Genomic DNA, 26,511 nt, shown 5'->3' on the forward strand with positions numbered 1-26,511 from the left:
CAGGGCTTCTAATAGACGGAAATTGGGGTGAGCTAGGCGGACGTTGCTACAATTATTGTATGAAGTCTAACAGTGGAGGTTTCTAATCAGCCCATTGAACAGCCATTGAGGAGGCAACAAAGAGGGCAATCTGCCCCATGGTTTTTTTTTGGGGGGGGCTACCTCCTTCTTGGACCCGGAAGGTTCTGTCTAGGTCTGGTTGGCAGAGGTCGGAATATATATGGCTGAGTATAAGCTACAAAACTGTGTATGTTCCAATATATTATAAACGTACATTAAGAAATGTTTGCTCATTGCAGAATGAATGAATTCATGCAGATTTTGGGGGTCTTTAAAATCCCCCGCTGTGAATAGAATTGCGTCAAAGCACAATTGCCCCATAAATAATATATATACGACTCATCTTCTTCAAGTACTCTGCTCCTGTTGTGCAAGGGTTAAATCTTACTGAATACCGTTCCAGATTCTATGACTCTATGAAGATAAAGACAGGGTCCGGTCCTCCGGCTGCTGTAAAATATAACTCCCAGCGGCCTCAGCTAGAGGTTATACACAGCACCGATTCCAGCGTGAACCGGGTAACTATTGCCCTGAAACACCCCAGGATAAATCGGTGAATTATTGAAAGGAACGTTCAACGAGAAAAGCACAGTGTGAACAAATAACGATAGTCTGTAATCCATAAAACTACAGAAAAAGACGGCGGAACCGGTCGAGGTTGGGCATGAAAACGCGAGGTTACTCTCCAAAGGGAGACACCTGCCCTTGACGGCTTTCATAAAGAGCATTGAACAAAAAAAAAGTTAAAATCACAACTTTTTGGTAAACTCTCCTGTGGAGAACATTTCCTCTGAATGTATTTGCCCTGAATCTGGAACCCACTTTCTCCTCATGCTCAACGTCCATAAAACCCTCTTCATCATGGAGGCTGCTCAGCTAGAACCTCGTTTCATGTGGAGACATGGTTGAAACCGTTACAAAGTCTTACCAAAGGTTCTCCGACCAGCTTCCGTATCGATGGGAGGTCACACCATTAAAAATACTGGGTACAGGGCAATGTCCTTGACAGCTTTAGACCTCCATGACCCGACACAGGCACCCTGGAATCATCTCTCCAAAAACCTACTTGCTCATATGTTTAGAACGTATGAGATAAGGTCGCATTCTGTGAACATTATTTAGCAATCTATGAAATCTGCTTTTTTTTATGAAAATAAAACACATTTTTGCTTAATATCGACTTTCATAAAGCGTTGGGATTTAAGTCAATCGAAATTTAGTTCGAGGAAATTTTCATTGAGTGATTTCCTCCAACACAAAATACCGATATATCTTATTACATCATAAACCACGGAAGGTTCTCAGAGCGCTGCGGCAATAAAAGAATGAATCGCTTAATTTTAATTATGTTGGAATTTCATATCAAGTAAAATAAAACCAGAAAGAATCAGATTTGATTAACCAGTAAGCTGCCCATAATAATTACAGAAAGCTATGAAAATTATATCTATTCATTTTGATTTTCATTGATTTCTGGTTAATTAGAGTGATTTCTTCAGTTATTTCCAATGGCCATCATTAAAGGAGCGGACGGCGGCTGAGGGATCATGGCATCGGAAATGGTTGATATATCGGATAGTTTGACGTTCTCCTGGGGCGTCTTCCACCTGCGGGCTCCGGACTTGGTGTTATACTCATACATGTTTCCTGTAACTAACCAACCAACAGGGAGAATCAGCAGTCAACATTTCTGATGAATAAGCCACAAAAACTGATTTTGGAATGGGATTGGAATGGGACTGATTTTGGAATGGGACTGGAATGGGATTGATTTTGGATTGGAACTCATTTTTGGAATGGGACTGGTTTTGGAATGGATCTAATTTGAAATGAGACTGGAATGGAAATAATTTTGGAATGGGATTGGATTGGGACTGATTTTGGAATGGGGCTAGAATGGGAATGATTTGGAAATGGAACTAATTTTGGAATGGGACTGGAATGGAACTAATTTTGGAATGGGACTGGAATGGAACTAATTTTGGAATGGGGCTGGAATGGGATTAATTTTAAAATGGAACATATTTTGGAATGGGATTGGAATGGGACTGATTTTGGAGTGGGACTGGAATGGAACTAATGTTGAAATGGAGCTCATTTTGAAATGGGACTGAAATTGGACTGGTTTTGGAATGGAATTCATTTTGGAACAGGACTGATTTTGGAATGGAACTAAACATGAAATGGGACCAAAATGGAAGAAATTTGGCATTTGGACTGAAATTGGAATGGAATTCATTTTGGAATGGGACCGGAATAGGACTGATTTTGGAATGGAACTAATTATGAAATGAGATTGAATTTTAAATTCTAGGTTGGTTGCGTTTGAATGTTTTTAAGTTTCTAACTTATTTAACCCTCAGCCTCTTTTCTAGAGAACACGAAGTTCCGTTACTAGAAGAATTCAGTTTAATCTCAGATATTCTTTTTTTTCTAGAATCTCAGATATCTTTCATTTACTTTGCTGCATTTTGTGTTCTTTTACCTGGATCGATGGCCTCGCCATCAAATACAGCCTCGAGTGTTGTAGTTTCCTTAAACAAAAAAGAGAGATTGATTTAAAACGTATTTACGTGGGATTTTAAACATGCCAAACATTTGGAAAAGTTTTGTGGAAGAGGAAAATATATTCATGGCGGGGAGGGGTTTAATGTAGATTTGGGCAGCTCCAAAAGTGGAGTCGGATAATTACTAAAATAAAACCTCAAAAAAATAAAGAGCGGTTTAGAATAGAGAAATGAGAATTCCTTTAGTTTCTATAGCAACTGCTCCATTTTTCAGAATTGCCGTGCTTCAGAATTGCCCATTGGTCACGCATTTATGTAACATTTAAAGATTTTTAAAAATTGTAAGAAGGTTAAAGGTTTCAAATGTAAATTTTCTGTTCATTTTGTAGAGAATGTAACATAAAATGACTCACTGTAAAGATTTCTACCTTTTCCTTTTTGGTACCTGTTTGAACAACAAAAAAATGAATGCGATGTTCAAATGTATGGCTCAAAATGACCGTTATTTATCATATTTAAATAGGGAGAAGAATAAAGTCTCACCTGCGTGATATCTCTTCACCCTGTACCAAAGAGAATTGGGTTAATTAAAAGAAAATCTGTAATGTAACTAGAATCTCTTCTTTTCTAGATTTAGATTTTTTAGGACACTAAATTATTATTTTTATATGAAGATGACATCAGTTCATTTCTTTCCGTTTGCCGACGGCCTGATGTCACTGGGCAGAAATGATGATTTCCACTCAATGTCAAGCTCTATTTATGACATCACGACAATATAAGGACATTTACGTAAATAGAATTTCTGTGAACTTACCTTTTCTTGGCTTTCTGACACAGACCTTTCAGGTTGGAATATTTCCACAGCAGGTAGCCGACCCAGGCCGCCAAACTGGCCAGCAATAGGGCCATGAGCGTGAAGACAAACGGCACGTACCAAGCACTGGAGTCATACGTGTTAACATCTTTATTTACTATTGTAAGTCCTTTTCTTTGCTATCAAAACACAAAAAATGGTGATTTTTAACAGAAATTTAAACCTGGTGACTAATATCCAAAATCTATTAATTAAGTGGGGGTTTTTTTTAAGAATACAAGAGCACTTCTTGGAAAGTACATAGAAATTAAAACATTTTTGTAGACATAAGTCACTATTTAGAAGCAATTTTTAATGTTCATCATATAAATTGGGAAAAAAACATGTCCTTCAGTTTGGATGTGGGTCCCTAGGCGGTGTTTGATAACGCTACTCACGTAATAGTTAGTTGGGGCAGGAGTCTCGGTCTGGACCACTCGGATCGAAATCAAGACGGTTCCTGTCCTTGGCTTCTGTACCCTGCCGTTTTTTACGTTGTCATCGACAATATTGACTACGAGGTTGTATCTTTGTTGCACGTCGACTCCATTGTCAAAATCGAAAGGTGTTTTGACGATGAGTTTGGGACTGCGGGATCCATGCGTGGGATCAAAGGCGAAGTGATTGTTTATATTCCCTGAGAAAACAAAAGAATCCAAAATCGAAAAGCTTCTCGAATAATCGGCAATATTCTGGCCTCTTGGAGTACTTCTGTGAAAGGGGCGGAGCCATGGTGCGCATCACGGGGACAGCCTCTCATCTGCTCCTCCAATCGGGGAGAGGATGTGCGTCAAGGATGGCTCTGTAGTGGAAGCTCTTCTGGAGGCCTGGTTAATGGAGCTGATACCAGGGAGAAGCAAACAAAGGCAGAAGAAAGACAGAAGAAAGAAGAAAGAAGACTAAAAAGAAGCAAGAAGACATGCTGCATAAAAGAAGACATAGAGGGAGGGTGTGAGAGATTGTGAAAGAGAATGAATGAGAGTGAGTGTGAGAGTGTGAGGGTGAGTGACAGCCAATTTAGTTTCTGAATGGAAGAAGCCCTCTGAATTTTGTCCGAACTGAAAGGGCAGGAACCTAGATTTGTTACACACAAAAAATCAATGGACCAAAAAATTAAACAAAACCTTTGGCAGAACAGTTTTTGGTCCAGTTTTTGGTCCATTTGCACAAGTCTAATATTTCGCAAACCCATCCTTCAGTTCACCCTTCAGTTTATTAATAACCGTTTAATGTTTAAGACACAAAATTTCTCTTCAGTTCGTACGACTGGGAAACCTTATAGATCCTTTTTTTGGAAAAATATATATACGACAAAAACAATCCCATGACAGCCGCTGAGACAAACCTGAAACAATTTCGAAGCGCATGGACGTGTCATTGGAGTCTCGGTCTCTGCAGTTCAGTCTGAAGTTGTTAATGTTGACTCCTGATGTCACGTTGTCATAGATAATAGCCGTGTACCTTGAAGGTCTGCATTCCGGAGCCTCGTCATTCTCCTCTATAATATCGAAGGTGACCTAAAAGACCAAGACAAGCATGCCAGTCAAACTGCAGAGGATAATGCAGAGGATATGAACAAAGATTTTGGTCCACATTATGGGTCATAAACCTCCGATTAAAGGGGCAGCATGCAGTATTCAGACCAAGTGAATCATCTATAACATTTATATTCCCGTTTTACCATCAATGCCTGATCGGGAAGCCTGGAGATCACGAAGCTCCCTCTGGGTTCACTTACTGTTGCCTGAGCCTTTCGGGGATTTATTAGGTCGCAGTCCGAAGCCTCGACGACTAGTGTGTAGGACGGGAGCGATTCATAATCCGGCTGAGTTAATAGCTCTAGAGTTCCAGAAGCCGGATCTACCCAAAACCTATTGATAACGTCGGTGTTGCCGTTAAGAATTCTGTATCTGACGCAGTGCGGCCGGTCTTTATCTGTAGCGCTTACTTTGCCAATGACGTAGTTGGCTAGGAAGAGATGAAGACAGAAAACAATAATGGCTTTAACATGGGGCAGGAGCTAGAGCAGAGGTGTCCAACCTCCAGCTGCTGCAGGACTACATCTCCCATAATGCTCTTTTAGCTAAGGGGCCGGCTGAGGAGTATGGGAGATGTAGTCCTGCAGCAGCTGGAGGTTGGACACTCTGAGCTAGAGGTACGTGAATGATCGAAGATATAGATGCAACCATCTTTTACAGACACCGGTTAAGTGGTGGCATTGGAGATGCCTGACTTCTCAAGTCCAAGAGAACCTTGCTACTTTGTTACTTTGTATCCTCTGGAACTCCTCTGTCTTTTATCTTACTGGAGAATGAGTAGAGCCGCATCTAATATAGATCTTTCTTCTCCTCCTCGTAGGTTCCTAACTTATTGACCACCATAGGACGCTGCACTACAAAGTGTTTGTCTTCAGATTAATGACCAGGCGTTCATCAAAGAAACGTTTGCTTTACTAAACATAGAAGGATTCCCCAACATACCTTCTGTCAGGGGTTCACGGGGGAACAGACAGGGTTAGTTTAACTTGGAATTAGGGTCTGGCATGTTCATCGACAACCTGGATCATCGCTGAAAGAACTGCAAATCCCAACAGTGAGCTCATGCTCAACGTTTAGTGGACAAATTAATGAATTCATTTGAATTAGCTATTTCTGCCGAATCCGGATCCCTATGGCTACCGTACCTCCTGATGTCTCAGGCACCTTAAACGCATACGCAGGTGGGTCAAACACGGGATCGAAATCATTTACTGGAGTCACGGATACTACTATGGTTGTGGTCACTGCGACAAAGAGAAATGAAAATGGATTTCATTACAAAAAAAAATTACAAATAATTATTTCACGCATTCTTATATTCCCCGTATTAAAGGGGATATTAATATTTTTGCCAGACCTCATACGAAAGAAAATAAAAAGATGAAGGGGTTAACGTTCTATGTCCCATGTTGCGTATCATTTCCATAAGTCCTAAAACATTTTATATACAGGTACGACCCACAGTGCCCCGTGATATATCCATTGAGACTATTCCAGCAAACAGCCAGAAGTTCTCTCTAACCCTGCGTTATATTTATTACCCGTGTTAGGGGCGTCTGGTGAATCAAATACCGACATCATCATTTGGTGAGAAGAGACAGGATCCGAGTCGTAGTCCAAATCCCCATTTGCCTATGAAGATGCAATAAATAAATAAATAAATAATGTTCCTAATATATTTTTTTTTTAATAATTTCTAATTATTTTGTAATATTCTTAGAAAATCCTAGATGAAAATACAAAAAAATAAACCATATTTCTAATAATTTTCTAAACAAAAAAAAAAAATTCTACCTGTTCTGGATCACGTATCCACATTAAATGAGTTTATATCAACCCTCCCCGTGGCTCTTACCTGTATAATATGGGGATCTCCTGGTTTCTGCTGGAATAATTTGTCAACGCCTAGTGGCCCGCTGTTTGGCTGATAAGTCAAGACGTCCGGTGGGATATCTGCGTCGTGACACTTTAAGACGGCAACCACTGTATCCTTCGTGATGGGTTCTGGTTTGGTAAAACTAACAACAAAACTGTAGAAATTAATAAATATCTACAGAAATGCATTTATAAGATGAGTTATTTTGTTAACTCCCCTTAACACAAAAGCAATTGATCGTGCGTCGCCGTGGAAAGTTAACAACGTTCTCCTGGAGGAGTTTGGGTTCTCAGAATTCTATTATTATAAATTGATTTGAGTTTGATATCCACTGACCTGTAAAAATACGGAGCGCAATACGGGGGATTGTCGTTAATCGGGAGGACCATCACCGTGGTCGATATCGAGGAGCATTTCAAGTCACCGTCGCACACTTTAACGCCAAAAGACTGAACGCTGACAAATCCGGCTTCTTCGCTGTCCATCCTCGAAACGATAATCACGGTTCCGGTCTCTGTAGGCATGAAAATAATACGGAAAGGTGAAAAAAAATGTAATTTCCTCCAATCTGAGAATTTTGACAGGCCTGGAGGTCTACCTTAAAAAAAACCACAATGTAAATATCTTGAAAAATAGTTTTTTTCACCTTTATGGATGGAGAAGTAGCTGTTGGCGGGGTCCAACTGGAACGTGAGGTCATTCATTAGGTCGGCATCCGATGCTGCGCAGGTGATAACCGCTGTCCCGACACGAAGCTCCTCATTCAGTTCAATGGCTACGGTGTCTCCAGATGTTCTTCTCTGTTTGGTTATACCGGCTTTGGTAATATTGGAAAACCTGTAACAAAGAAGCGTGATGAGGAATAATAGCCACAATGTAACCATCTCAACTGCATAGAACTTTAAGATTTCCTCCATGATCCTCATCACATGAGAAGGAATCCCACAACTCATCAGAAGGAACCAGGAGAAGAAACGGTCTTCAGTTGAGCCACATCATTGTCCAGAACATCTAATGGAAACACTTACTGGGACAGTTATCTTCTCACTTCTTAAATAATATAATAATAATTACTGTTTTGTGAACTTTAGAAGGGTCTTTGCAGTTACAGAAGGTGTGATGGGCACCGGGTGTAGGCATGGAGACCTCTAACGACTTACTCGCAAGTTAGAGATGGCTCATTGTCATTCACGTTGGTTATGTAGACCTTGATATTGGCGGAGTCGGAGAGGACGCCATCGCTTATGGTTACCGTTATTGTATAGCTGGAGGAAAAGAGAAACAATGAATTATACCTTCAATAACATGAAATATTTAAGCGAATCGTACTCGTGTTCAGTATCATTTCATGACTGATTTTCCTCGGGCTCAATGCTGCCTTTATTTTAAAGATGGTTTGAGAAGAATTACCTTTTTATATGGCTTTCGTAGTCAAACGTGGCGGCGGTCGAAATGGCTCCCGTGTTATCAATCTCAAACCCGGAGTTCATGGGTGTGATGGAGAACTGTCAGAATGATGGGACAGAAACAAGGGACATAATCACCCTATCGACCTAAAAGCGGACTTCGTTTTGGGGGGAAATAAATCATATTAATAAAGGTGAATGCTGGCCATAAAAGATTAGCCTTTGGTCAAAAATGAGTACAAATCTCACTCCATATAAATAATACAAGGAAGCTTTGCTCTGAATCGAGGCCGCAACATATTTTGGCCAAAGTTATACAGATTTAGATCAACTCATTAGCTTTAAAACCATTATTAAGGAGAGGTGTAATAAAGGACAAGCACTGCAGATACCATTTCTCTGTATAAACCTGTAGGACAAAATATTGCCTCATTTGTATTTTTTCAGGGATTGCTTAATTTTCTTGTGATACAAAATCAAGCACTGATTGGCCGTTGCCATAGAGATATGACTTTTACATTGAAACAGTAGAATAAAAGCCAGCGTCTTGGTAACCCGGGGCTCTTTGTGTAGAACCCGCAGCGTGAACTGAGGCGCAAAGAACGTTTCATTTGGAAACAAGTTAACAATATGAGCATGGCGGCGTTCCACGGCAATAAAGCCGGACTAATGCCTCTATTCACAACGTTTATTGGACCCTCGTATAGTCAGAGGGAGGCAGCGGAGCGGGAAGAGCCTGAAATAAATATTTGCCTCCTCCGATGTTCTCTCTTTTATTTATCATTTTACAGATGAATGAAATTACGCAATCGCGAGTATGTCGCTGTATACAGTAATATAACCCCCAGCGCTGTATACAGTAATATAACCCCCAGCGCTGTATACAGTAATAGAACCCCCAGCGCTGTATACAGTAATAACCCCCCAGCGCTGTATACAGTAATATAACCCCCAGCACTGTATACAGTAATATAACCCCAGCACTGTATACAGTAATAACCCCCAGCACTGTATACAGTAATATAACCCCCCAGCACTGTATACAGTAATATAACCCCCCAGCACTGTATACAGTAATATAACCCCCCAGCGCTGTATACAGTAATATAACCCCCAGCGCTGTATACAGTAATAGAACCCCCAGCGCTGTATACAGTAATAACCCCCCAGCGCTGTATACAGTAATATAACCCCCAGCACTGTATACAGTAATATAACCCCAGCGCTGTATACAGTAATATAACCCCCCAGCACTGTATACAGTAATATAACCCCCAGCGCTGTATACAGTAATATAACCCCCAGCGCTGTATACAGTAATATAACCCCCAGCGCTGTATACAGTAATATAACCCCCAGCGCTGTATACAGTAATATAACCCCCCAGCACTGTATACAGTAATATAACCCCAGCGCTGTATACAGTAATATACCCCCCAGCGCTGTATACAGTAATATAACCCCCAGCGCTGTATACAGTAATATAACCCCCAGCGCTGTATACAGTAATATAACCCCACAGCGCTGTATACAGTAATATAACCCCCCAGCGCTGTATACAGTAATATAACCCCCCCAGCGCTGTATACAGTAATAGAACCCCCAGCGCTGTATACAGTAATATAACCCCCCAGCGCTGTATACAGTAATATAACCCCCAGCGCTGTATACAGTAATATAACCCCCAGCGCTGTATACAGTAATATAACCCCCAGCGCTGTATACAGTAATATAACCCCCAGCGCTGTATACAGTAATATAACCCCCAGCGATGTATACAGTAATATAACCCCCAGCGATGTATACAGTAATATAACCCCCAGCACTGTATACAGTAATATAACCCCCAGCGCTGTATACAGTAATATAACCCCAGCGCTGTATACAGTAATATAACCCCCAGCGCTGTATACAGTAATATAACCCCCAGCACTGTATACAGTAATATAACACCCAGCGCTGTATACAATAATATAACCCCCCAGTGCTGTATACAGTAATATAACCCCCCCAGCGCTGTATACAGTAATATAACCCCCAGCGCTGTATACAGTAATATAACCCCCAGCACTGTATACAGTAAAATACCCCCCCAGCACTGTATACAGTAATATAACCCCCAGCGCTGTATACAGTAATATAACCCCCAGAGCTGTATACAGTAATATAACCCCCTAGCACTGTATACAGTAATATAACCCCCAGCGCTGTATACAGTAATATAACCCCCAGCACTGTATATTGTAATAACCCCCAGCGCTGTATACAGTAATATAACCCCCAGCGCTGTATACAGTAATATAACCCCCAGCACTGTATATTGTAATAACCCCCAGCGCTGTATACAGTAATATAACCCCACGGGCCAGATTATGCCAGCACACCCCTGGTAGTGACTAAGGATGATGGGAATCATAGTTTTAAAAAGGCGAGGTCCTGGCTGTCTCGCCCCTCGGTCTACCGAGCTGTAAGCTGTGATAATGGGATTGCTCCTCGCTTAAATCTATCAAGAAGAAAACCCTTCGGAATCCGAACCTCCATTTATCACGAAATTACCTGCAAAACATCATTATCGGGGTCCTTGGCGCCCACTCTGTAAATCACCGCGGAGACCGCCGTGTTTTCTGCGATATACACCTCCGCATCTGATGGGAGAGAGACTGCGGTGTGAGAGCCGGAGACGTTATTATTTACTAAGCACTTGGAGGATCTCTTCAAGAAACAGAGGCGAGGAGAGAAGACAGAGGAACGAGGCAAGAACTTCACTTAGATCTTCTTCTGGAACGTTCCGTTAATCCAGAGAAAAATAACGATTTTCTATACGGCTGATTTTTTTTAAGCATTAATGACTAGTTTAGAATTTATCAACATAAAGTCCGGGGGCGGATAACGTACAGATTGATAGAAGACGCGTCGGTGTTATTCGCTGTGAGTTTAGAATCTAAAGAAGAACCACGTTATAGACCGTGGGGGGGGGTAGTGAAGCGTTGGGGACTGGAAGGGTTGAGGACCCAGTGACATGATCTCAGCGGGTAATTGCAGAAAGGTTCCGTCCTAAGGGGTCTTTTTTGTAATGTAAGGTGGGGGGTGGAGTATTTGGTCGGGGAGAAGAGGACGAAGAAAGAAGACACAAGAAGAAGAGGAAAGAAAAGAAGAAGAACTGCGGGAAAGGAGACAGGGAGACAGAGAAGGTAGAGAGACACTGAGAGAGAAGGGATTTCCCGGAGACTTGAGACCTCTGTGTGCCAATGTGGTGCCTCCCCCCGATGAGTGGCACCCGGGGCCGACCGCCAACCTCCGACTCCCACAAGTGCGACACTAGTGGGATGTAACCTGTGGTGTTGGGAGACATGAAGGCTTGACCAATGTCAATAGACGCAACATGGTACCTATCAGCACCCTACACCCTAAACTGTGGTTCTTATCACTCTTTAAACATAAATGGGACTGGCATATGACCAACGACCGATTAATGTTTGAGTCTTTACAGCAGGAGAAACCAGCGACTAGACGGGGGCCGAATGGGGCCGACCTGCTGGCAGGTTCTGTGCTTCTATCACTAAAGATTTACTTGAACCAATAAATGACAAAAGCGTGAACTATACCATGGAAAACCTTTCACAGCAGAGAAGAATCATTTGGGTGCGTCCTGCCCTCGCTGGGTTAGCTTCTACCATGTCTGCTGGAAAGCTGTCCCATTTATCTACCCCCAGCTCAGTGAAGAAATCTAACCCCAGGTTTAACTGTCTAAAAGAACCTGCTTGTGATCCCTAACACTTCCCTAACACTTAAGGGTTGTGTAACAAGTCCCGTCGTCCGTGCTTCTACCTCTCGAAGGGTTAAATGAAAGAGTTTTGTAACTGAGAGACCCATCAAAAAAAAATCTTTCCCACGTTGCGGACCTGAATGACCCGCATACCGTTTTCAGCCAGAGTTCCTGTGAAAACCGGCGCCTTGTTGACTTTGGAGATCTCAATGACAATGGTGTTTGTAGAAGACGTCCCTTTGCTGTCCTCCACGATGATTTGAAGGGTATACAGAGGGACCCTCTCAAAGTCCAGCCGGGGAGAACTTGTGAGAATTAACTGAACAAACAGAAGAGTGAAAGAGACAAAAAAAAGTCATTATTTATCACTAGAAATAAACTGAATAATGGATACATTTAAAAAGTAGCAACACCAGCAAGAACACTTGGGTTCCGTGACTCCTTCGACCCCTAACCCGATGGAGGATATATTGTTCACATCTAAAAAATAGGACATTAAGGTTTAAGAAGAAGCAACATAGAAAATAGCAAAGAGTGCAGCTGGAAGGAGGTTTTACTTTACTGAGAGGGTGGTCGATAAGTGGAACAGCCTCCCAGCAGAAGTGGTAGAGGGTAATACAGTGAGGGGGATTAAACATGCATAGGATAGGCATATGAGCCCTGAATCTAAGACGAGACCAACGACTGATTAAGAGTCTTTACAGCAGGAGACACGAGCAGACTTGATGGGGGCCGAATGGGGCCGATCTACTAGCAGGTTCAATGTTACCTCCCAGGTATTTCCGCCTTTAGGTATGATCATGAATGGATGAACCACGGGGTTAGAATTGACTATAAAAGGGGCGCCAACGATTGAATCGAACGGGAGAGCCGTCGCCGACATCTTGGCCACCAGCGTGCTTTGGATGGCATTTTCAGGCAGCGTCACGTTGCTGGGAAGGATAAGATTCGGCGCAGAGAAAACCCCTATAGTAGGATGGAGATGATAGGGTTAAAACATTACTGGAACTTTACAGCAATATAAGTCGAGTTGGCGAAAGGGGTCTCCAAGATCCTCGGTCTAGAACATTGCTCTGGGCCAATGCCAGGTGGGCTTGATGCAGACCCCGATTTGGCCAACTCACATCACGGCATGCGCACAACGCATAATAACCCAAATCCCATCCCGATAGACCGTTTAACCCTACGAGCACACTGCTATCACAAAGAAATGCAGAACAAATAATGACCGTGTCCATGTTTCTCCTATGGTTTTGAATGTAAAAAAAAAAAGTCTACATTTTTGGGTAATTAGCACGTAAATCATCATTTGTAAGAGAATTTCCAAAAAGTGCCCACCTCGGAAGATGATAAGAAGAGTAACCGTCAGGAAAGCAGCCATCCTTCCGTTCCAGCTCTTTAAAGAAAATGTATGTTGGTGAATGCAAGGCGCGCGGCGAGCTCTCGGCGGAGGTTCCAGCCAATATATTCCAGTAATTATTACAAACAATCAGAGCCACCATTGCCCAATATATACCGGGAGACACTCCTCGCCGGGGGGAACTCGATACTCCATGGAGTCGCGGGTTTTTTGGCTGGCAGACACTTGTTTGTTCTTCGTGTGTCGCTGGGACGGCGCTTTTATTCGTATACAATGTATTTGTGTTTCGAGAACTTTGTGGCTGAAGCGTGGAATGCGTGTTAGGATCGACAAAGAGAACTGAAGCCATAATGTGTGGCAGTTATTGCCCCGGGGAGGGGGGGGATTTTAGAAGCTGATCCTTGTACTGGCAAAAAGGCGACTGTAAATATAGAAATATATCCTTGGTCTGAGCCAGCAAACCAGGTTTGGGTCATACATCGGCATGAAAGATTTAAAAGCAAAAGACTACAGCAAAGAGGAACACCTTAGCATGCCCACCACCATAGCATGTCTAACACCACCTTAACATGTCCTAACACCACCATAACATGTGCCAATACCACCATAGCATGTCCCAACACCACCATAGCATGTCTAACACCACCATAGCATGTCTAACACCACCATAGCATGTCTAACACCACCATAGCATGTCTAACACCACCATAGCATGTCCCAACACCACCTTAGCATGTCCTAGCACCACTATAGCATGTCTAACACCACCATAGCATGTCTAACACCACCATAGCATGTCTAACACCACCATAGCATGTCCCAACACCACCATAGCATGTCTAACACCACCATAGCATGTCCCAACACCACCATAGCATGTCTAACACCACCATAGCATGTCTAACACCACCATAGCATGTCCCAACACCACCATAGCATGTCTAACACCGCCATAGCATGTCCTAGCACCACCTTGGCATGTCCCAACACCACCATAGCATGTCTAACACCACCATGGCATGTCTAACACCACCATAGCATGTCCTAACACCACCATAGCATGTCTAACACCACCATAGCATGTCCCAACACCACCATAACATGTCCCAACACCACCATAGCATGTCTAACACCACCATAGCATGTCTAACACCACCATAGCATGTCTAACACCACCATAGCATGTCTAACACCACCATAGCATGTCTAACACCACCATAGCATGTCTAACACCACCATAGCATGTCTAACACCACCATAGCATGTCCCAACACCACCTTAGCATGTCCTAGCACCACTATAGCATGTCTAACACCACCATAGCATGTCTAACACCACCATAGCATGTCTAACACCACCATAGCATGTCCCAACACCACCATAGCATGTCTAACACCACCATAGCATGTCCCAACACCACCATAGCATGTCTAACACCACCATAGCATGTCTAACACCACCATAGCATGTCCCAACACCACCATAGCATGTCTAACACCGCCATAGCATGTCCTAGCACCACCTTGGCATGTCCCAACACCACCATAGCATGTCTAACACCACCATGGCATGTCTAACACCACCATAGCATGTCCTAACACCACCATAGCATGTCTAACACCACCATAGCATGTCCCAACACCACCATAACATGTCCCAACACCACCATAGCATGTCTAACACCACCATAGCATGTCTAACACCACCATAGCATGTCTAACACCACCATAGCATGTCTAACACCACCATAGCATGTCTAACACCACCATAGCATGTCTAACACCACCATAGCATGTCTAACACCACCATAGCATGTCTAACACCACCATAGCATGTCCCAACACCACCATGGCATGTCCCCCTGGGCGGGGGTATGCGAAGTCTATGGACATGTAAGTAACAAATTCTAAGTTTCTATAAATCTCCGAAATGCAGTAAGTTTTGGATCATTGGCTTGTGCTGCCATCTGGTGGCAAAAACAAGTAGTACAGCTATCTACAATGCTTTAAATTCCAAATAGAATCTTCCAAAAAGATTCAGATCAAATCCTGTTGATTAGAAAGTTATCGATTTGGCATGAAGGGCGCGCTGTGATAGCCATCAGCCTGACTGCGCGTGCCCGCTATGTAACTGTGGTGTGGCGGTGGCATGTGACCATACCTTCCACGACTATGGTTCCCGTGTTTCATGAGACCAAAACTTCACAAAGCAGAAAGGGACTCAATTCATGGATCAATTTGACTTGAAAATTCATTTAAGGTTCCATTCATTCTGAAATTTCAGATTCCTATCATGAATAATACAATTGTGCTGCATGCAAACAGGTACAGAGGTAGGGGTTAAATCATAGGTGTGCGCCAATGGTCTGTCCATTTGGTAAAACTCATAAACGTTTATGGTTAAGTAGGAAGGTAGGTATTGATGCTCTAACCTAGTTAGTTGTCTAGAGTTATGAGTTACTTGCCTCGTCTGTGAATGAGACTTTTGTTTTGGAAGGACTTAGAGGATGTTGCTGGAATTTGGCGCTTTCGTGATGAATGTTTCACTTGGAATACGCTCCGTACAAAGCATGGGAAAGCAGTTTAACTCATCCCTGGCAGGCGGCCGGCACACTCCATCCCGTAAGGATCACAGGGCATGTAACCGTCGGTCGACGAGCAGGTTAATGATCTGGGTTAAGATTTATGAACTAATGGCAAGGGGGAATTCCATATGGTGCCTCGTCACGATGGCACCGGCCAGAGGGGCATTCGACATCAACACAGGAGTTACTGCGAAATTCAGAACATGCCAGGTCTGCAAGAAGGCGAACGGCAAGCGAAGCAGCCATGCAAAACCAGACCTCCGCTTCTGGATCTCCTAGTGGGACAAAAGCTAAAGTCGCTTCCCCAAAGATCAAATCAAAGACCCTCCAGAAAGCAAAAGGAATTATTAGGTAAGCGGAATTTAGACCGTATGTAGTGTTAACTTTGTATCGAGATTTAGAATACCACCGATTTAACGCGACGGTAACATTTTATATTTATGGGGAGGAATTCTAAACCTTTTAAGAGTTAACTTATTTTTTGGCAAAAACGATCAACGTCGATACATAACTTTTTGGTTCTTTTGCCATCCTTCCAGGTGGCACGGAGCCGTGTCTACTAACTTAGTGAATCAGAAAGTTCTCATCCCAAAAAATGAATCAACGAGCGAGAGCGATTCTGGTTCCTTTGATGCCCCCGAGAATAAAAAAAAGAGTTTGGGTCAGAAGATGAAGGCAGCGTTGGGGAAAGTGGTGTCCTCCAAACCCACAAAAATGTCGCTTGTGGCCCCCGAGGGTACCTTGAGGACCGATTCACCCCGTCTGGCGCACAAGCAGAAACGTCTGCCCGGAGTAACGCAGCACCTTCCGCTTCCACGGGAAATATCCAAACGGACGTCACAAACCGGTAACGGGAGGACTTCGTCACGGCCATCGATAATGTTATTTATAACATCTCTTATTTTAGGATTCGTTGGGACATAGAGAGAGAGACCTACGTGGCGTATCATAGAAGGACCTTATTAGTTTAAAAGCAAAAAAAAAATAAAAAAAAAAAATATTTTTTTATTATTATTATTATTATTTCTTATTTCAAGTTATTAACTTGAAGCCATCAGCATAAATATTCCGATTCCTGTCAAAAAACAAATATATATTTTTTTAATAATGGTTACAAATTAATTACACTTTAAAAAAAAATAATAATAATTAATGTCCAATATGTTAAAACGCTTTCAAACAATAAAGAACATATTATTTAAAATATTAAACTGGTGGAAACTGTCTAAATCGAGCAAAATATATAAAAGATTTTAAAAAAAAAAAAAAGTAAAAGTTACCTGACTTCTTGTTTAGAACTTTTCCTGATAATTGTTTTTTTTTTTTTTATAAATATTTCCCATAATATGTACAAATATTTTCTTAATTCCACCTTAAACAATAAACTCATTTTATATATGTATAGAATATTCTTTAGAGTCAGAAATGTATCTTATCCTTTGTCAAATATTATTACGTAAATATCACGGTTTTACTGATAAGACTATTTTTCTTTGAAAGCAACTCTCCAACTGGATGTTAATGTTTTTGAGGCAGAAACGGCCAGGATCACCCCGGACAACGTGGTGCTTCGATCGAGACGGACATCGAGACGCGTGTCCGTCACGTCGGTCCCAAGCGGGCTCCAGAAGGTAATTTTTCGGAATCTTTAACCCACTAGAGAAATGAAACATCGAGGGTTAAATATATTGCGGACTTTATGACCGTTTGGGACCTTTTATGAGATCATTTCCTAGCCGGGAAGAGGTTAGCGATTGATGGAAGCCACACGACTTATGGAAGCTGCCGAACGGTCTCTATTAACCATGAGTTACGGCAGAAGTTCCATTCTATAAAAGATAGAATGTGAGGATCCTTTGATTGATTCTGGATTCTAGACTGTTTTTTTTCTTTATTATAGGTTTCATATTCACCCAAAAAGAAGCACTTTGCTTTTACCAAAAAGAAGAAGAAGAAACCGGTGGAAATTGTGAGATACCAGACAGACCACACCATGGGAAAGCTTCAGATGCAGGTGGGGTTTTGTTATTGTAACTGATTTGTTGTACATTCAGCCTTTAGGTCCACCGGGTTCTCCGTCAAGACGTACCTAGAACGTGACTTTCACCTTCGTCGACGTTGTCCTTTTTGTGCTGTTAACGGAATTATTGTTCTGACTTTGACCCAGGTGGACGAACTTATCGAAACCATTGCCGACAAGTCCACGAGGCTCCTGGCACAGAGACACGAGGAGCTTAGACAGTGCGAGTCGTTGGGGGATGAAATTCTCCAGTCTTCCAAACAGTTCCAAAGAGTCTCCAAGAAGAGGACGAGAAAATACAAGTTTAAAAATGTCTGCTTTCCTTGTATTTGTTGTTGCTAATTGGGTCAGGTATAGAAATCTCCCAAATTTACCTTTCCTCGCTGGAATATACAAAGATTCCCAGGCAAGTCGAGTGAAACATGACATCATCACATGATATAAGTCTATGTCCTTTGTTCCAATGTGATTTTTTTTATATGTCTGGACATTTACAGTAGCGCTTATCCAGAAAAGAGGGGGGGGAAAAAAACATTTATTGAGATTTTTTAATTAATATTGGATGTGATTTAAGGAAGGGTTATCATGTATTAGCTTAGTATGTTTTTTGGGGGGGTGGGGAATATTTTTCTTAGAAAAAATTAAGTTGCTCAATATGCAAATTAATTGCTTGAGTGGGATGATCCATTTTGTTTCTGTGAGTTTAATTGATTAATTGATAAAATAACAGGCGAAAGCCTGTGGAGTCACTGTAGAAACATCAAGAATCCGCGGCCAATCAACATTGTGATCACATGACCAGGTCATGTGTTGAGAGAGCCATTTTTAAAGGGTGCCTTGGAATTGATTGGGTTGATGATTAACTCCTGTCTATGCACCAAGCATTTTATGTCTTCTTTTCGTGCGCTCCATACCTACAAAGCTTTTAAACCCTTATTAAGAAAGTCGATGGAGCCAAAGATCCTTGAGCCAAGGACATTCTGCTAGGTATATTGAGACCTGCGCAGGACGGAAGAAACATGGAGGAAGAACAGCTTCTATATAACAACACAAATACTTTGTTTGTACTTTGATTGTAGTCTTGTTTGTGTCCTTTATTCCCCCAGCGATGGGGATGTTAAGTAGGGCCGCTGGCGCACTGAGCAGGACAACGGCGACCGTCCAGAGACCTGTAATCATGTGCTCCTCTAGATCATCAATAAATGTCCTCCAGCATCCCTCGCTGTGTCTGGAAACGTTCAGATCGCACGGAACCGTCAAGCCATTAATCTATAACTCGGCTCGCAGGATGTTCAACAAGCAGGGTCAGGTTCTCCGGGAATTGCTCCAAATCCTTGAAGATTACGGCGAGTTTTAGAGATTTCCTTGAAGAAGAAGAAAAAAAAAAAAAAAGCACAGTCTGATCTGGAGTATTAAAGCGTCTCGTTTTCCATCCAATAAATTTTCTTGAAAAGCTCTTGCGGGATACACGGTGCTAAAAGCTCCGAGCTTCTGTTCTAGATAAGAGCGCGGAGAAAGAAGTCGCCCGGCGAATTGTTGCTTCAATATCTCAGATGCCTGAACACTGCATGAGTTTTAGGGATTTCCTTCCAAACTGTAAAGATAGAGACACAGAACCTGCCGGCAGATCGGCCCCCATCCGGCCCCCTGTTTCTCCTGCTGTAAAGACTCAAACCTTAATCAGTCGTTGGTCTCGTCTTAGATTCAGGAGCCGTATGTCTATCCCATGCATGTTTAACTTTGCTATCCATATTAAATATCAGGTTAATCTATCCAAATAATATTATTATTAATATTGATTAATTAAGATATTAGAGGATCTCAGAAGAATAAGAATTATTTGTAATATCTATGCGCGCAGGGAATTCGGACAAATAATTAAACGCCTTTTTTTCCCACATCAGATTTTATTGTAAATGATATAAAACATGTTTTAAGGACTAAAAAGTGAAATTCAAGTATCATTTCATACGAAACATTCTTAGACAGGACGTGTTATGGAAAATACACACTACTAAGGGTTAAATGCAGGAGATCCATATCCAAAATAAAAGTGATTTTTGGGGGCGTTAAGCTGGAACCATGAACCATAAATGATAAAACTGGAGTTGGACTAAGCCTTCTTCTACTGGGGCTGCGTGTCCATCCGTGAATCCTGAGACTCATCTGCGCATTTTTCATCCTCTGGGGGGGAAATAAAAAAAGAAAATATGTCATTGAATATTTCATGATCCAGTAATGGAAAAATGTTCCAAAATATACGATTTATGAACAGACGTAGTAATACAAAAGCCGCTACGGAGTGTTTTTTTTTTTAGTTAAATAATCCTCTCTGTCTATAGAAATGGGTTTTTCTATAGAATGAGGACAAATTTCAAGCAGGTAAAAACCTTTTAAAATATCCGGCTGCAGCTTGCATGGTACTACGGTGGTAATAACAACAAAAATATTCCTGAATTAAATAATAAGGGCCAATTTGGGAAAGATTATATCTTTATTGGCTAACTAAAGAGAAAAAGATTGCAAGGTCTATCTAGGTCTCTTCTTCGGGGATTTTTAATACAGGGTAAAACAGTATTCACTCACTGATACTCTCATTCTCTCTCTGTCAATGTCTCCCTACCCTCTCCGCTGTCCCGTCTCCTTTCCTCTTCTTGTTCTTCTGTCTTCTTTCTTCTTTCTTAGTCCGCTTCTCCTTGGTATCAGCTCCGTTGACCATACCCCCTGGACCATACCCCGTTCCTCCCATCGAGGGAAGCGCTGCAGGAGGTACGGTCAACAGAGCTGATACTGCGGAGAAGCGGACGAAGAAAGAAGACAGAAAACAAGTAGAGGCAAGAGAAGAAGTGGAGCGCGGGAGAGGTAAAAAAGGCACTGCTCTCCATTTTGAATATCTAAACCCCGATTTTAGGCGGCATCCCTAACTTAAAGGTTTAAAGGGGGTATAATCGGGAGAATATGGTAGTGCTTTCAGCTTCTAACGCTAACACTATACCATAAGTAAAGAAAATGTATAGATATACAGAGAGAGAGACATTGGCGTGACTTATATTTATAGAAGAATTTACAGAAGTACAAAAAAAAAAAAGACTTACTTTCCAAGGTTTGTTGAAGCTCATGAATGGTACTAAGTAGGACATGAAACTGCTTTCTTCTCAATTCCAGCTAAAAGGAAAAAAAATACAGCAATGAAGAAACGCACATCGTTAATTTAACTCTAAAATAAGATCCAATCCAGATTCTCCGGCAGCATAAAGGATGCTTTTATTACTAAAATATCTCAAAAACTGCACGCTGCACGGCGGAGGAAAAGTGTGAAACGTTCCTCCCGCTTCATATTAACACCGAAAGTCGCGCTGACATTCTAGAGACGCTCAGAGAAAATTGCGAGAAAATGACTGCCGCTCAACAAGGATTCCAATCTCACCTTATCTTCAACGCTTTCTTTCATGTGAGACAGCTGCTGCAGCTCCTTCCCCAGAGCATCGAGTTGTCTGAATGGAGAAACATTTTCTTTATACAGATATATATATATATATATTTTTCACATTTTTAATGTTTTTTCCCCATTATTATTTTAATGCCCCTTTTGGTTCACAAACTTAACAATAGGAGATGTGGAGGGTTAAACATGCGGATCCCAAGGACAGAAAGTTAGGATGACTGCTCACTCGGCATACACATAGGACGTACGGCGCGTACGAAAGGGGAGAGGTAGTAAGAGAATAAAGAGGAGAGAAGATGATGATGATGATGATGATGATGATGATGATGATGAGAGAGAAAGGGTAGAGATAGAGAGAAGAGGGAGATAATGAGAAAGATGAGAGGTAAGGAGAGATAGAAGCAGCACACGAGTTCCCCCTGAGAAGCCACCAAACACCTTGTACCCATCACTTTTTAATAAAAATATATTTATAGATTAAACAGGGTGGGTGGTTGGTGGCTTCCCACGTGCCGTTTTCTTCTATTAGATATGAGAAAAGAAGCGTTAGACATAATACAGATAATTCTTCAAATTGCTGCATTTATCCCCAACAGAATCTATATATATATCACCAAAATAAACATTTTCTGCCAAGCTGTGTGAAGAATGTTAGTGTGTGTGTAAGTATGTATGTGTTTATGTAGGTGTGTGAGCATGAATAGGCGTGTGAGCATGAATACGTGTACGAGCATGTATAAGTATATGTACGACCATGTATATGTATATGTACGTGTGTGAATACTTACTGTAATGTTTCATGCCTGTCCGGGTGATGCTCTATCACTTTCGCCAACGCATCATACTCTGGGGAGGAAATAAGCAATAAAAACATTTTTAATTTATTTGTACACACATACAAAAAAATCACCTCGCGTTTTATTGCATTTCAGGTGATTGGTAATATTTCCTCCCCGAATTTCCTTCTTCCCCCTCTGACTGGTTCTGGCCCCCAGCAGCTTTAGAAGGGAGAATGAAGTAAATGACGGGGAATTCCTAACTTTTACACCCAAATTATCTACATTAATAACGATTAGAAAGATAAATAAAAATCTAGTGAATTTCAGATTTGACATTTTACGAAGTAAAAATTTTTGCAAAAGTGCGACTTTGTTGTTCGATATTTTTCAGGAAATTATTATTTATTTGAGGGGAGGAGGGCCCTGCTCCAAGAGCTGACAATCTAGAAGCAAATGCTTGTTTGGCGCCGATTCCCAGTTGAAACCAGTAAGACGCGCCGGGATAGACGGTTACCTTGGCGATTCTTTCTGATGCGCTTGGCCTGCAGGATCTGCTTTTTGCACTCAGAAATTTTTTCGTGCGCCGCAGCGATGTTTTTCTCTTCACATGTAAGAAAAAACGAGCCGGTTAGCCCCGCGGTTGCTGCGGTTACGCACGCGAAAAACACTGCCGCCGACATATATTTAATAAAAGACCTAAACCTTTTCGGATAAAGAGAAAGATAAAAAAATAAAAGCCGCCGGCTCACCTATGTCGGTGTATATTTTCTCGTAGTTGTCCATCTCGCGCAGGTTCATATCGTGCACCAGAAGAGTCTTCCCCATGGAAAATTCACACTGCGACAACGTGCTGAGCATGCGCTGGTACTGAGCGTACCTGAAAAACACACCAAGAACCACCTTAAAAGGGGTCATCACCAATGGCCCTTTATCACTCCCATCACTCCTGTGTTCCAATGGCCCTTTATCACTCCCATCACTCCTGGGTTCCAATGGCCCTTTATCACTCCCATCACTCCTGGGTTCCAGTGGTCCTTTATCACTCCCATCACTCCTGTGTTCCAATGGCCCTTTATCACTCCCATCACTCCTGTGTTCCAATGGCCCTTTATCACTCCCATCACTCCTGTGTTCCAATGGCCCTTTATCACTCCCATCACTCCTGTGTTCCAATGGCGCTTTATCACTCCCATCACTCCTGTGTTCCAATGGCCCTTTATCACTCCCATCACTCCTGTGTTCCAATGGCCCTTTATCACTCCCATCACTCCTGTGTTCCAATGGCCCTTTATCACTCCCATCACTCCTGTGTTCCAATGGCCCTTTATCACTCCCATCACTCCTGTGTTCCAATGGCCCTTTATCACTCCCATCACTCCTGTGTTCCAATGGCGCTTTATCACTCCCATCACTCCTGTGTTCCAATGGCCCTTTATCACTCCCATCACTCCTGTGTTCCAATGGCCCTTTATCACTCCCATCACTCCTGTGTTCCAATGGCCCTTTATCACTCCCATCACTCCTGTGTTCCAATGGCCCTTTATCACTCCCATCACTCCTGTGTTCCCATGGCCCTTTATCACTCCCATCTATATATATATACACTGTATATTTTTCATTTTGGCACAACTTTAGTCAAATGTAACGCATCATCAACTAACCAGAATCTAAAATAGGAAACAATGTTGCTGATTGATATGGGGGGGGGGGTTAAATGCCAAAAAAGAGAAGCTTCAATAGGGAAAGATGTAAAGTACCAAAAAATATAAAAATACAAAAATAACAACAGGAACGTAGCAAACAATAGCAAACAAAAATAACAAAAAAATCCAACAGTAAAGTAGCAAAAGGAAATTAAATAAAATCTAAGTAAATACACAGCACATATTTTAGGAATTCTGGCTCCTTGAAGGTTGGCCGCCCCGATAAATGATTAAGAAACAAACCCTGGAATATGTTTGGATTAGATATTGATAAAGGTCGAAGGTTACTGTAACGTGTCTTACCCATCTTCCTGGGATCCCGAATTGCACCATTTCAGGAAGCTTTTTACCATCAGGTTAATTCTTCGGTCGTCTCCGGCGCCGTCTCCGTCAATCAAAAGCCGCTTGCGGATAACTTCATCTGGCAAGAAGAGCGTCTGATTAGGAATAGGACACGAGCCGCTTAACGGTGCTACACACAGTACACGCGACACGAAGGCGTTAAACGACGCAGAATCGCGAAAGGCTTTGCCACTTGGTGTCGCGGGGCAGAATCCCTCACTGTATTAGCCTCTACCATGTCTCCTGGGAGGCTGTTCCGCTTATCTACCACCCTCTCAGTAAATTAAATCCTCCTGATGACGCACCGCACAGCCCACGGAATTGTGAGGTCCCCGGGGGAAGTCTTGTGTTTGGGGAGACGCGGCACCCCCCAGGTTTGGGGGGATGAGGGTTACACACCCCCCAGGTTTGGGGAGACGCAGCCCCTGGTTTGGGGAGACCCAGGTTTCCAGCATCGATCCTAAAGCACGTTACCTAAATCTATTGGCTGAGCATAATGGGAGCTGTTTGGGGATTGATATGGAATAAAAGAACTAAAACTCTTTGTTCTCATATTATTCATTTGATGTTAGCAGAATCTGACCAGAAGAGCTTGCAATCTATCTGACCAGCAGCATTACTGTGTGCGGTCTATTAATCTCCTCTGTCAGAGGAATAAATTGGTATTAAAGTATTCCAGCTCTGCCATGATAACTTTGGACAAGGCTCCCCGAGTACGGGCCACAGGAATGAGGCCCGGCGATCGCTGTGCAGTCTGGCCGCGCTGGGATCACGCGAGACCGAGGCTTTGCGGCCTTCGAGGCTGCGGGCGGTTTGGCGGTGGCAGGGTGTCCCGGGACGGCTGGTCTGCGGTGCGGGGCTGGGGTTGGGGCAGAGAGTCGGATCTGGGTGGCGAGGGGTGCGGGTTAGCGGCGGAGCTGGGCTCTCCTTACCGTCCGTGACGGCTCCCATGTCGGCGAGTAGTGAGGTCAGACTCCCAGAATGCAGCCGGGTGCAGAAATGGAGGCCGCACGCCGAGCCGCGCACTGAGCACAGGCCGCAAGGTAACGGAACCCCGGGGAGGGGCCGGGGCCACGGGGAACGAGCTGAGGGGCCACGGGGAACGAGCTGAGGGGCCACGGGGAACGAGCTGAGGGGCCACGGGGGAGCGGGCTGAGAAGTCACGGGCAGAAGGACCGGGGCCACGGGGGCCAACACCCGACTTTCAGGGTGCCCGGTGAATCCTCGGCTCTGGGGCGTAAGTAGAAAACGATTTTATACAGAGTATGGGGTTATATGGAGATATTATACCCGTATACAGGTATATTATACAGGGTATGGGGTTATATGGAGATATTATACCCGTATACAGGTATATTATACAGGGTAAGGGGTTATATGGAGATATTATACCCTTATACAGGTATATTATACAGGGTATATATTATATGGAGTATTATACCTTTATACAGGGTATGGGGTTATATGGAGATATTGTACCGTATATATTATGTTGAGGTACTGTGTATGGCGTTATACGAAGATATCGTAGCATAATGTACCATGTTGTTATATGGAGATATAAGATGGGATTTAGCTTTATGCAGCAATATTACACTACACGTGTGTTATATGAAGATATCCTGCGTAAAATACGCTGTGCTTGGCATTATAAACACAATATAAAGAATATATCCATATAAGCAGAAGCGATACTATAGAGAGCGTTATACGTAGATATGATACGGTATAGAGCGCTACAGGCGGCAACGGTATAGAGTGTTGCGTTACAGGCGGATAGGATACGGTATATAGAGCGTTACAGGCGGATAGGATACGGTATATAGAGCGTTACAGGCGGATAGGATACGGTGTATGGAGCGTTACAGGCGGATAGGATATGGTATAGAGAGTTACAGGCGGATAGGATATGGTATAGAGCATTGCAGGCGGATAGGATACGGTGTATGGAGCGTTACAGGCGGATAGGATACGGCATATAGAGCGTTACAGGCGGATAGGATACGGTATATAGAGCGTTACAGGCGGATAGGATACGGTATATAGAGCGTTACAGGCGGATAGGATTCGGTATAGAGCGTTACAGGCGGATAGTATGCGGTATAGAGCGTTACAGGCGGATAGGATACGGTATAGAGCGTTACAGGCGGATAGGATTCGGTATAGAGCGTTACAGGCGGATAGTATACGGTATAGAGCGTTACAGGCGGATAGTATACGGTATAGAGCGTTACAGGCGGATAGGATATGGTATAGAGCATTGCAGGCG

General features: G+C 42.7%; 3 protein-coding genes across 4 annotated transcripts; 1 reads left to right on the plus strand and 2 right to left on the minus strand.

Moving 5' to 3' along the window:
• Positions 1–1,497: 1,497 nt before the first annotated feature.
• On the minus strand, positions 1,498–13,390 carry LOC128500439 (cadherin-related family member 3-like). The gene is made up of 19 exons (XM_053469602.1): positions 13,348–13,390; positions 12,779–12,975; positions 12,163–12,328; positions 10,800–10,888; positions 8,248–8,342; positions 7,998–8,102; positions 7,484–7,674; positions 7,174–7,351; positions 6,817–6,979; positions 6,503–6,593; positions 6,107–6,205; positions 5,162–5,391; positions 4,769–4,940; positions 3,822–4,060; positions 3,385–3,563; positions 3,111–3,130; positions 2,981–3,012; positions 2,546–2,594; positions 1,498–1,713 (listed from the first exon to the last, which is right to left on the minus strand). The coding sequence occupies exons 1-19, from the start codon at positions 13,388–13,390 to the stop codon at positions 1,556–1,558; spliced, it is 2,496 nt and encodes an 831-aa protein (XP_053325577.1). The 3' UTR covers positions 1,498–1,555.
• Positions 13,391–16,054: 2,664 nt separating this feature from the next.
• Positions 16,055–18,455, plus strand: C6H3orf49 (chromosome 6 C3orf49 homolog). Of its 2 annotated transcripts, none has more exons than XM_053469356.1 (5): positions 16,055–16,304; positions 16,493–16,800; positions 17,454–17,584; positions 17,854–17,967; positions 18,121–18,455. In XM_053469356.1, exons 1-5 carry the CDS (start codon positions 16,198–16,200, stop codon positions 18,313–18,315), a joined length of 855 nt encoding a protein of 284 aa, XP_053325331.1. In that variant the 5' UTR covers positions 16,055–16,197; the 3' UTR covers positions 18,316–18,455. The 2 variants fall into 2 exon arrangements, with proteins under 2 accessions (XP_053325331.1, XP_053325332.1); XM_053469357.1 differs by having other exon boundaries at positions 17,490–17,584.
• A 1,405-nt stretch (positions 18,456–19,860) lies between these two features.
• On the minus strand, positions 19,861–25,330 carry THOC7 (THO complex subunit 7). Its single transcript, XM_053469358.1, has 8 exons — positions 25,175–25,330; positions 24,204–24,321; positions 22,947–23,074; positions 22,712–22,798; positions 22,207–22,264; positions 21,401–21,467; positions 21,069–21,138; positions 19,861–20,157 (listed from the first exon to the last, which is right to left on the minus strand). Exons 1-8 carry the CDS (start codon positions 25,191–25,193, stop codon positions 20,099–20,101), a joined length of 606 nt encoding a protein of 201 aa, XP_053325333.1. The 5' UTR covers positions 25,194–25,330; the 3' UTR covers positions 19,861–20,098.
• Between the last annotated feature and the right edge of the window lie 1,181 nt (positions 25,331–26,511).

Source organism: Spea bombifrons, chromosome 6 (assembly GCF_027358695.1).
Source record: "Spea bombifrons isolate aSpeBom1 chromosome 6, aSpeBom1.2.pri, whole genome shotgun sequence".
Taxonomy (NCBI): domain Eukaryota; kingdom Metazoa; phylum Chordata; class Amphibia; order Anura; family Pelobatidae; genus Spea; species Spea bombifrons.